The sequence below is a fragment of the Chrysemys picta genome, unplaced genomic scaffold, assembly GCF_011386835.1.
Source record: "Chrysemys picta bellii isolate R12L10 unplaced genomic scaffold, ASM1138683v2 scaf205, whole genome shotgun sequence".
Classification (NCBI taxonomy): domain Eukaryota; kingdom Metazoa; phylum Chordata; order Testudines; family Emydidae; genus Chrysemys; species Chrysemys picta.
This window is the reverse complement of record NW_027052912.1, coordinates 33,888-46,177: the sequence shown is the minus strand read 5'-3', so window position 1 is coordinate 46,177 and position 12,290 is coordinate 33,888. Positions and strand designations below refer to the sequence as shown.

Here is a 12,290-nt window from a genome sequence, read left to right as displayed (position 1 = left end):
GCAGGGAGTTGGGGTGCAGGGTGCGGCAGGGGGCTCAGGGAAGGGAGTTGGGGTGCAGGAGGAGTTTAGGCTGCGGGCTCTGGCCCAGCGCCGCTTACGTAGAGCAGCTCCGGGGCCAGGACAGGCTCCCTGCCTGCCTGCCTGTCCAGTTCAGCGCCACTCCGGGAAGCAGCCGGAACCACATGCCTGCGGCCCCTAGGGAAGGGGCCACAGGGCTCCGTGCACTGGCCTTGCTGCTCCTCCAGATACCTCCCCCAAAGCTCCCATTGGCCACTGTTCCCCGTTCCCGGCCAATGGGCGCTGCGGAGGGGCGGTGCCTGGAAGGGAGGGCAACGCACAGAGCCCTCTGCCCCCACCCCCACTCCCTGCCACCACAGGGATGTGGTGCCGGCCGCTTCAGGGAGCGGCGCGGGGCTTGCGGCGCCACGGGGGCTATAGTTTGCCCACCCCTGGCCTGGAGGGGGTGGGGAGTGGGCCACGGGGAGATTTGCAGGCTGCAGGAACTAGCCCCACAGGCCGCATGTTTTAAGACCTCTGATATAGACCATCCCTGACTAACCTGCTCTTAAAACCTCCAATGAGAGAGATTCCACAACCTCTCTAGGCAATTTATTCCAGTGCTTAACCATCCTGACAAGATTTTTTTCCCTAATGTCCAACCTAAACCTCCCTTGTTGCAATTTAAGCCCATTGCTTCTTGTCCTGTCCTCAGAAGTTGATGAATACAATTTTTCCCCTCCTCCTTGTAACAACCTTTTATGTACTTGCAAACTGTTATCATGTCCCCTCTCTGTCTTCTCTTCTGTGACTAAACAAACCCAATTCTTTCGATCTTTCCTTATAGGTCATGTTTTCTAGATCTTTAATCATTCGTATTGCTCTCCCGTGGACTTTCTCCAATGTGTCCACATCCTTCCTGGGCACAATACTCCAGTTCAGGCCTAATCAGCACAGAGTAGAGAGGAAGAATTACTCCTTGTGTCTTGCTTACAACACTCGGGCTAATCATCCCAGAATGATGTTGCCTTTTTTTGCAACCGTGTTACACGGTTGATTCATATTTAGCTTGTGATCCACTATGACCCCAGATTCCTTTCTGTGGTACTTCTTCCTAGGCGTCATTTCCCAATTTTTATGTGTGCAATTGATGGTTTCTTCCTAAGTGGGGTAATTTACATTTGTCCATATTGAATTTCATCCTATTTACTTCAGACTGTTTCTCCAGTTTGTCCAGATCATTTTGAATTTTAATCCTGTCCTCCAAAGCATTTGCAACCCCTTCCTGCTTAGTATCGCCACAATCTTAATAAGTGTACTCTCTATGCCATTATCTAAACCCTTGATGAAGCCATTGAACAGAACCAGACCCAGAACTGATCCCTGAGGGTATGTCTACACTACGAGAGTAGTTCGATTTTACTTAAAGCGAATTTGTGGAACCGATATTACAAAGTCAAACGTGTGTATCCACACTAAGGACAGTAATTCGACTTTGTGAGTCCACACTAACGGGGCAAGCGTTGACATTGGAAGCGGTGCACTGTGGGCAGCTATCCCACAGTTCCTGTAGTCCCCGCTGCCCATTGGAATTCTGGGTCGAGCCCCCAATGCCTGCTGGGGCAAAAAATGCGTCAAGGGTGGTTTTGGGTAACTGTCATCATTCAACCCTCACTCCCGCCCTCCCTCCCTGAAAGCGCCGGCGGGCGATCAGTTCGCGCACTTTTCTGGTGATTGATAGCGCGGACGCCACAGTACTGTGAGCATGGAGCCTGCTGCGATCATCGCTACAGTTATGGCCGTTGTCAACACCTCGCACCTTATCATCCACCTTTTTCAAAGGCAGATGCTGAGAAATCGGGCGAGGAGGCTACGGCAGCGCAGTGAGGACATTAAGTCTGAGAGGGGCACAGACCTCTCGCAAAGCACGGGACCCCGCGCCGTGGACATCATGGTGGCAATGGGTCATGTTGATGGTGTGGAACAGCGATTCTGGGCCCGGGAAACAAGCACAGACTGGTGGGACCGCATAGTGCTGCAGGTCTGGGATGAATCACAGTGGCTGCGAAACTTTCGGATGCGTGAGGGAACTTTCCTGGAACTTTGTGAGTTGCTGTCCCCTGCCCTGAAGCGCCAGGACACCCGGATGCGAGCAGCCTTGACTGTCCAGAAGCGAGTGGCCATAGCCCTCTGGAAGCTTGCAACGCCAGACAGTTACCGGTCAGTCGCGAATCACTTTGGCGTGGGTAAATCTACCGTGGGGGTTGCTGTGATGCAAGTAGCCAACGCAATCGTTGAGCTACTGCTTTCAAAGGTAGTGACCCTGGGAAACGTGCAGGTGATCATAGATGGCTTCGCCGCGATGGGATTCCCAAACTGTGGTGGGGCTATACGTGGAACTCACATCCCTATCCTGGGACCGGCTCACCAGGCCAGCCAGTACATTAACCGAAAGGGCTACTTTTCAATGGTGCTGCAAGCACTGGTGGACCATAGGGGACGTTTTACCAACATCAATGTCGGATGGCCGGGCAAGGTTCATGATGCTCGCGTTTTCAGGAACTCTGGTCTGTTTAGACGGCTGCAGGAAGGTATTTACTTCCCAGACCACAAAATAACTGTTGGGGATGTGGAGATGCCTATAGTGATCCTCGGGGACCCAGCCTACCCGCTAATGCCCTGGCTCATGAAGCCCTATACAGGTGCCCTGGACAGTGAAAAAGAACTCTTCAACTACCGGCTGAGCAAGTGCAGAATGGTGGTGGAGTGTGCTTTTAGACGTCTGAAGGCGGGAGATGAAGAAGCTTACTGACTCACTCTGATCTCAGCGAAACCAATATCCCCATTGTTATTGCAGCTTGCTGTGTGCTCCACAATCTCTGTGAGAGCAAGGGGGAGACGTTTATGGAGGGGTGGGAGGTTGAGGCAAATCGCCTGGCTGCTGATTATGCCCAGCCAGACAGCCGGGCGACTAGAAGAGCCCAGCGGGACGCGCTGTGCATCTGGGAAGCTTTGAAAGCTAGGTTCCACAGTGAGCAGGGTAACCTGTGACTATTAAGTTTGTTTAAACAGAAGCTGCACCTGCCACGGTTTCTTTACCCACTTAATGTTGAAGTTTTTTTGTTCCTCAGTTTCTTTGATAGTGTATGGCATAATCTCTCACTGTGGTCTGTGCAGTATGTAGATAGCAATGGATTTTTCACCTTCAGTCCATTTGGTATGATGTCCATCCGTTTGCATTTGAAAAGGAAGATGATATCTGTCTGTATTTGTGCAAGTTTCTTCATGAGGTTGATAGATTTCCATTCCATACGGCTAAATGAAGTGCCTTGCATGGTGTCAAGTATCAGAGGGGTAGCCGTGTTAGTCTGAATCTGTAAAAAGCAACAGAGGGTCCTGTGGCACCTTTAAGACTAACAGAAGTATTGGGAGCATAAGCTTTCGTGGGTAAGACTTGGAATCTTCAGGACCAGACTCCAAAGAGAAACTGCTGAGCTCCAGTTCATTTGCAAATTTGACACCATCAGATCAGGATGAAACAAAGACTGTGAATGGCTATCCAACTACAGAAGCAGTTTCTCCTCCCTTGGTGTTCACACCTCAACTGCTAGCAGAGCACCTCACCCTCCCTGATTGAACTAACCTCGTTATCTCCATACTGATTTATACCTGCCTCTGGAGATTTACATTACTTGCATTTGAAGAAGTGAGGTTCTTACCCACAAAAGCTTATGCTCCCAATACTTCTGTTAGTCTTAAAGGTGCCACAGGACCCTCTGTTGCTTTTTACAGATTCAGACTAACACGGCTACCCCTCTGATACTCTCCTTTAAAAGAACATGATGGAAACAGTAATTAACAGAAACGTATTTTTTATTAAGAACTACACAGTTAGGGGATGAAACTGGGACAGGGGCTTGGGTGAGGTGCTTGGAGTGAAAGAAAAGACTTATAAAATCTTTGAAAAAAGAAGAACAGGAGGACTTGTGGCACCTTAGAGACTAACAAATTTATTAGAGCATAAGCTTTCGTGGACTACAGCCCACTTCTTCGGATGCATATAGAATGGAACATATATTGAGGAGATATATATACACACATACAGAGAGCATAAACAGGTGGGAGTTGTCTTACCACCTCTGAGAGGCCAATTAATTAAGAGAAAAAAAACTTTTGAAGTGATAATCAAGCTAGCCCAGTACAGACAGACAGTTAGATAACAAGTGTGAGAATACTTACAAGGGGAGACAGATTCAATGTCTGTAATGGCTCAGCCATTCCCAGTCCTTATTCAAACCGGCGTTGATTGTGTCTAGTTTGCATATCAATTCTAGCTCAGCAGTTTCTCGTTGGAGTCTGTTTTTGAAGTTTTTCTGTTGTAATATAGCCACCCGCAGGTCTGTCACTGAATGACCAGACAGGTTAAAGTGTTCTCACCAGTGGGCGTCTACAAGGCGCCGGAGCGTGTCCGTTTGCTCCCTCATTAGTCCAAGCAGCGTTTGAGTTGCCTGCTGGTCTTCCTGCCGCCACCTGTCCTCCCATTCGCTGTGTGATCGCTGGTATCGCAACATGTTCTCCCTCCACTGGGTCTGCTGTGCCGCCTCGGCTCGGGAGCAGCCCATAAGTTCTGAGAACATCTCGTCCCGTATCCTTCTCTTTCGTCGCCTGATCTGCGCCAGCCTCTGGGAGGGGGATGCCGGGGTAGCTCGTGAGACACTCGCAGCTGTGGGATGGGAAAAAGGGAGTGAATTCCTCAGAAAGATACAATTTTGCGAACAATGAATATAGTCTTTCTCTGTGAACAAGACCATGCACAGCACCTATCACATGCGCACTCAGTACAAGGTCGAATTTTCGGCCTTCCCATTGAGTGCCTGGGGTCTTGCTTTACAGATCACACAAGCGGGGCCGGACAACGGAATTCGGCTAGCAGGCGGACATGGTAAGCCGTAGACTTTTGGCTGCTTAAAGCTTAATTTATAGCAGTGCCCTCCTTTCACGTTCCAAGCAATGCTCCTAGCATTGGCCAGTTCCTGCTGCCGGCAATCCGGCCAGCGTGAACTCTGCCCCTGTCCCACCCCCCTCGCGGCTGTCCCTGGGAAAGATCCCTGCATGCTGCCCCTGTCATGCCTCCACCGCTTGGCTGTAAACCGCCGGTTACAGTTATGTAAAGGAACAGACAATCAGTCCCAATACTAACATTCCCCTAATTCAAAGCAGGTCACCATGAGTGATATCACTCTGATGAGGATTTCGGGCACAGACCGCATGCTGCGTGAATGCCAGCAAGCACCAGGGCCGTATGCCACCATGCTTTGCGAGGCAATGATCCCGGAGTACTTGCTGCTAGCCTGGCGCGGAAAAGTTTCCTACCATGGAGGACGCAATAAGGCCGCTCTCCCCAGGAACCTGATGCAAAGGCTTTCACAATACCTCCAGGAGACCTTCGTGGAGATGTCCCAGGAGGATTTCTGCTCTATCCCCGGACATATTGACAGAATTTTCCAGTAGCTGCACTGGCAAGGACTAGAAACTAAAGCGCCTAGGGCAAACTAATCATGAAAAACCCATTGTTAAGATACCATTCCTATTCTGTTCAAAATAAATGTTTAAAACACTTACCTACTGATGTTTCCCCTGATTCACGGTCTGGGTTACCACCTTGGGAGGGTTGGTAGGGGATCTCCATGAGGGTGATTTCCCCTGGCTGTCGGGGAAATCAGCGTTGAAAGCGCTGTCGACTGCCTCGTCCTCCACATCTCCTTCCTCATCTTCCCCGTCCGCGAACATCTCCGAGGAAGCGGCCGTTGACAATACCCCATCGTCAGAGTCCACGGACAGTGGTGTGGTAGTGGTGGCGGCCGCACCTAGAACGGAATGCAGTGCCTTGTAGAAACGGCATGTGTGGGGCTGGGATCCAGAGCGTCCATTTGACTCTTTGGTCTTCTGGTACCCTTGTCTCAGCTCCTTAATTTTCACGCGGCACTGTGTTGCATCCCGGCTGTATCCTCTCTCCGTCATGGCTTTGGAGATCTTCTCGTAGATCTTGGCATTCCATTTTTTCGATCGCAGCTCCGAAAGCACGGACTCATCGCCCCACACAGCGATCAGATCCAAGACTTCCCGATCAGTCCATGCTGGGGCCCTCTTTCTATTCTGCGATTGCATGGTCACCTCTGCTGGAGAGCTCTGCATCGTTGCCAGTGCTGCTGAGCTCGCCACGATGTCCAAACAGGAAATGAGATTCAAACTGGCCAGACAGGAAAAGGAATTCAGATTTTCCTGGGGCTTTTCCTGTGTGGCTGGTCAGAGCATCCGAGCTCGGACTGCTGTCCAGAGCGTCAACAGAGTGGTGCACTGTGGGATAGCTCCCAGAGCTTTTAGCGTCGAATTACATACACACCTACCCTAATTCGACATGGCCATGTCGAATTTAGCGCTATTCCCCTCATCGGGGAGGAGTACAGAAATCGATTTAAAGAGACCTCTATGTCGAAATAAATAGCTTCGTTGTGTGGACGGGTGCAGGGTTAATTCGAGTTAACGCTGCTAAATACAACATAACCCCCTAGTGTAGACCAGGCCTGAGGGACCCCACTTGTCATGCCCTTCCAACATGACTGTGAACTATTGATAACTATTCTCTGGGAACAGTTTTCCAACCAGTTCTGCACCCACTTTATAGTAGCACCATCTAGACTATATTTCCCTAGTTTGTTAATGAGAAGGTCCTATGAGACATTATCAAAAGCCTTACTAAAATCAAGTTATACCACATCTACCATTTCCTCCCATACACAAGGCTTGTTACCCTATCAAAGAAAGCTATCAGGTTAGTTTTACACAATTTGTTCTTGACAAATCCAGGCTGACTGTTACTATCACCTTATTATCTTCTAGGTGTTTGCAAATTGATTGCTTCATTATTTGCCCCATTATCTTTCTGGGTACTGAAGTTAAACTGACTGGTCTGTAATTCTTCGGGTTGTGCCTAATCCCCTTTTTATAGATTGGCACTATGTTTCCCCTCTTCCAGTCCTCTCTGCCATCTTCCATGACTTTTCAAAGATACTGGTTCAGATATCTGCTCTGTCAGTTCCTTGAGTATTCTAGGATGCCTTTTATCAGGCCTTGGTGACTTGAAGATATCTAACTTGTCTAAATCATTTTTAACTTGTTCTTTCCCTACGTTAGCCTCAGATTCTACCTCAATTTCACTGGTGTTCACTATGCTCGACCTCCAATCGCTATAAAACCTTATGGTGAAAATTGAAACAAAAAAGTCATTTAGCCCTTTCCCCATTTTCACATAGAATCATAGAATCTCAGGGTTGGAAGGGACCTCGGGAGGTCATCTACTCCTACCCCCTGCTCAAAGCAGGACCAACCCCAACTAAATCATCCCAGCCAGGGCTTTGTCAAGCCTGACCTTAAAAACCACTAAGGAAGGAGATTCCACCACCTCCCTAGGTAACCCATTCCACTTCTTCACCACCCTCCTAGTGAAAAAGTTGTTCCTAATATCCACCTAAACCTCCCTCTCTGCAACTTGAGACCATTACTCCTTGTTCTGTCATCTTCTACCACTGAGAACCATGTAGGTCCATCCTCTTTGGAACCCCCTTTCAGATAGTTGAAAGCAGCTATCAAATCCCCCCTCATTCTTCTCTTCTGCAGGCTAAACAATCCCAGTTCCCTCAGCCTCTCCTTATAAGTCATGTGCTCCAGCCCCCTAATCATTTTTGTTGCCCTCCGCTGGACTCTTTCCAATTTTTCCACATCCTTCTTGTAGTGTGGGGCCCAAAACTGGACACAGTACTCCAGATGAGGCCTCACCAATGTCGAATAGAGGGGAATGATCACGTCCCTCAATCTGCGGGAAATGCCCCTACTGATACAACCCAAGATGCCATTAGCCTTCTTGGAAACAAGGGCACACTGCTGACTCGTATTGCACACAGTTGACTCATATTCAGCTTTTTGTCCACTGTAACCCCTAGGTCCTTTTCTGCAGAACTGCTGCTTAGCCAGTCGGTCCCTAGTCTGTAGCAGTGCATGGGATTCTTCCGTCCTAAGTGCAGGACTCTGCACTTGTCCTTGTTGAACCTCATCTTATTTCTTTTGGCCCAATCCTCTAATTTGTCTAGGTCCCTCTGTATCCTATCCCTACCCTCCAGCGTATCAACCTATCCTCCCATGTTCTGTTATTGTCTTTCTTTCCTCATTGACTAATGGGCCTACCCTATCCTTGGTCTTCCTCTTGCTGCTAATGTATTTGTAGAATGTTTTGTTGTTACCCTTTATGTCTCTAGCTAGTTTGATCTCGTTTTGTACCTTGACCTTTCTGATTTTGTCCCTACATACTTGCGTTATTTGTTTACAGTTATCCTTTGTAATTTGACCTAGTTTCCACTTTGTGTAGGACTCTCTTTTGATTTTTAGATCATTGAAGATCTCCTGGTTTAAGCCAGTGTGGTCTCTTGCCAACCTTCATTGCTTTCCTGTGCAGTGGGATAGTTTGCACCTGTGCGCTTGATAATGTCTCTTTGAGAACTTTCCAACTCTTCTGAACTGTTTTTCCCCTTAGACTTGCTTCCCACGGGATCTTACCTAGCAACTCCCTGAGTTTGCTAAAGTCTGTCTTCTTGAAATCCATTATTTTATTGTGTTGTTTTCCCTCCTACCATTCTTTAGAATCATGAATTCTGTCATTTCATGATCACTTTCACCCAAGCTGCCTTCCACTTTCAAATTCTCAACCAGTTCCTCCCTATTTGTCAAAGTTAAATCTAGAACAGCCTCTCCCCTAGTAGCTTTCTCCACCTTCTGAAAGAAAAAAATGTCTCCAATACATTCCAAGAACTTGTTGGATAATCTGCCCTGCTTTGTTATTTTCCCAGCAGAGGTCGTCTTCAGTAGTGTAGAGTGGCTGTAGACACATGTTCTGTAACCTTGCTCAGGGGAAGTCTAGATGATGCAGTGGTTAAAAACACCTGAACCCCATCTCCTCAATTGCTCCACCTTTGCTATCACTGGTGGAATTGCATTGCTTGCGGGGATGGGTCCCAATTTTTCTAGTGCAGAGAAGGCGATGGTCAGGAATGTATACGGTGGTGTTGGGCAGAATTATTATCCCCCTAGAGCTGTGCTGTGTGTGGCTGAATGTGACCCTGAAGGTGTCTGACCTGCTTTTAATGTTACACTTCTTTTGACTTACCTGAAAGTTGGTTTGGTGCTTGTGAAGTCTGGGCCTGATCCAAAGCCTGTTGAAGCCAATGGGCGTCTTTCCATTGACGTCAGATCGGCACCAAGCTCTCACCTCGAGGACCACGAGTTCAAATCCCCTCCTCAGTTGTTTCCGGCAATTAGCTTTAGGGACAAGACCAAGACTAAAACTATGGGAAATATTTACATAAATGATGGACTGTCTCAGAGGCCATCTAATGCCTGGCACCAAGAGTCAGTATAAAATGCGTAGATCTGCCGGGCCCTGCTAGGGTGTAGCCGTCCAGCTCTCTCTTTACCCTCTCAGGGGTGTCTCCAGCGGGTACCTGAGGGGGTTTGAGAAGTGCCAACACAACCTCCTCGGAGCACCCCCCTTCCTCCTACAGTTGGCCCTGAGTCGTGCCTCCCTCGCTTCTCCTCTTTACTCCAGAACAACGGAAATTCACATGCAAGAACTTTGTTAACGTGGAGTTAAGGTTGCAGGTGCTCAGCCCTGCCCTAGGCTCCCTGTGTCCTGAGAGTGTTGAATTCCCAGAAGTCAAAGGTTGGCAAACCAGGATATGCCGAGGTAGAATGATGCTTCCCACGCAACTCGAACTCTGCCCCAGTGGGTCTGGGAATAGGAACAGGGAATAGACCAGCACCAGGCCAAACCAAACTCACCCTTGTCTGTGTGCCCAGCACCACCCCAATCAGCATTCCTCTTCATGCCATCCACACTGTTCTGTGCAGCGCCATTGATTAAGGCGGGAATTGCTGTCGATTGGCAGGGTGTGAGGGTGAAGTCTGTGGTCTGCTTGAAGGACCCATTTGGGCACAGACCGAAGGGGGCAGAGTTGAGGTTGTTTGGCCTGAGTATCCATAGCCCAGCATTTCTTAGTTTGCTAGCCTTTGACTGTTGAGTGTTCAGTGCTTCCATTCTGAAGAGACGTGAAAAGCACAAGTCAGTGCTGACCTCGTACAATGGTAATGTTTTTTGCATGTGAATAGTGGAAATCCAGGGCAACTGCATTGTAGACTGATCTGTGCACCAACCACCTCACTGCTAGGGAAGAGTAAGGTGATGACTGTTCCCTTTGGATAAGAGTCCCCCGTATCTACTAACTACGCTGAAGCCCAGCCTTGTGAGAGATGCTAATATACTCTCTCTTCTCCTCCTCCTCTGCACAGCAAGTGACCAAGGATCTAGTGGCTCTGACAGATCTGCCAAGGGTAAGTGAGGGGGGCTCTAGCCTGGGGGTTCACTGCTCTCACTGAGGCCTCTGGAGAGAGACACCTAGTCCAAATCATTGGACCCTGAGTCTCACTGGCCCGTCCCCTCTAGCAAACCAGCCCCACGGAGCAGAACAGGGGAGTTCTGGATCTCTTATTTCCCTTTTATTCACACAGGTTTGCAGCCAAATCCCCCTTGTTTTCTCTGCGATGAATTTAGGTGTGAAAGACTCTAGTGAGAGGGGTTTCTCTGTGGCTGCTGATAGAGCATTGGGTGAGATTTGTAATGATAAATCCAGCTGCTTCAGAGAACAGTCTCCAGTGAACCTGCAGGAGGGACAGAGCCCAGCACCTGAGGCTCCAGGAACACAGATCTCTGACACTGGAGCTAAAAGCTTTGTCGGCGGGGTTAGAGATTTTGTCCACTAAACATGGAGCCACTAGGGTGACCATCCATTATGGCAGGTTCCCTTTAATAGACGTTGCCTGTGTTTAACTTCTGCAGCTTAACAGAGCCTGTTGGAGTCTGTGCCACAACCTGAGGGGACCCCAGAGAGGAAGATGGATGAGCTCTGCTCTGTCTCCCTACAAGAACCAATCAACCTCTCCCAGCTTTTCTCTGGCACTTGGAGTGTCCCGTGTGGGATTTCTGGCCTCATTTATCTGCTCACTGAACCACGTTTTACCTTTTAGATGTAATAGTTTTCTGTAATAATGTTTTATTTGCACAAAATAATTTCCAAAATGTGAATGGATAAAAACTCTTTTAGTAAGAGTTTAGTATTTGCTAGCATTTAGTGTGTGCACTCAATGCTCTACGCTGCGCAGTGCTGTTTGCACACTCTGTACGGTATGCTAGATATGTGAGCAGTAACTGCTTGTGTGTATATGGTGGGGGACCTATTTTTTTTCTGTAGAATTTCATGATTGTAACATGGTAAATGGCCTGGTCTACTCACAGCTGGTAGCACTGTTGCTATCATCAGCGGAGGAAGTCTGTTGGACAGGCATAAGTGTCTGCATTTAGTTTATAAGTGCCTCTAATGGCCTGTTCACCATTTGTAGAGCCATAGAAATGCTGGGCTAGAAGGGACCTCAAGAGGTCACTGGCAAGACCAAGTAAACCAAGACCATCCCTTGTCACACCCCAATGGCCCTCTCCCTCAAGTCCCCTGGGAAGGCAGATCAGTATTGTATGTTGCTAACGCTGGTGCAGTATTCTGGGAAGGGTTAAAGGTGTGAGTGAGTGGGGAATGGAAGGTTCCTTTGCAGGTTTCAGGAGGCCAAAGGAGGGAGAGAGAGACAAGGGAACGGGTTAACTTGACACTCCAGCTAGGCCTGAAGATAAGAGGTTGACTCCAGCCCAAGGTCACTGCACACAACAGATTCTCTGCTACCTGCCAAGAAAGAGGGGAGCCGAGCTTCCAACCCTGCCCTGCCAACCCTGCCCTGCCATAAGAAAGGAGACTCGCAGAACAGAAACTGCAGGGGCTGCGAAAACGAGGGAGACTGTGAAGGTCAGCGAATGGGAGACCCTTAATAAAACTTTAAACTTAGTTACTTGGTGTGCTCTCTTCATCTCCACCTCTAAAAATCCCGCTGCCTTAGACTGATCACCTAAGGTCTCTGGCAGCTTGATAACATAAATCTGTCACACCCTGACAGATGTTTGTCCAGCCTGTTCTTAAAAACCTCCAATGATGGGGATTCCACATCCTCTCTAGGTAACCTATGTGACTAAGTGGGATATTTTCCTAATGTTGCGTATGTATACTGTGTGTGCCTCAGTTTCCCCCATGTGCTGCATGTCTAACCAAGGTGGGAGGAGGGGTGTCTCTTGTTGCAGAGGACCAGGT

General features: G+C 48.6%; 1 protein-coding gene across 10 annotated transcripts in view; it reads left to right on the top strand.

Annotated features, from left to right (window-relative positions):
* LOC135978279 (class I histocompatibility antigen, F10 alpha chain-like) overlaps positions 1-11,990 on the top strand; it is a 35,071-nt gene extending 23,081 nt beyond the window's left edge. For 4 of the 10 annotated variants that reach the window (XM_065579274.1, XM_065579266.1, XM_065579265.1 and 1 more), the window contains 2 exons: positions 10,393-10,434; positions 10,612-10,933. In XM_065579274.1, coding sequence (XP_065435346.1) covers positions 10,393-10,434; positions 10,612-10,670 — 101 coding nt within the window. In that variant the 3' untranslated portion in view covers positions 10,671-10,933. The other 6 variants (XM_065579270.1, XM_065579271.1, XM_065579275.1 and 3 more) reach the window with 4 other exon arrangements.
* Positions 11,991-12,290: the final 300 nt, after the last annotated feature.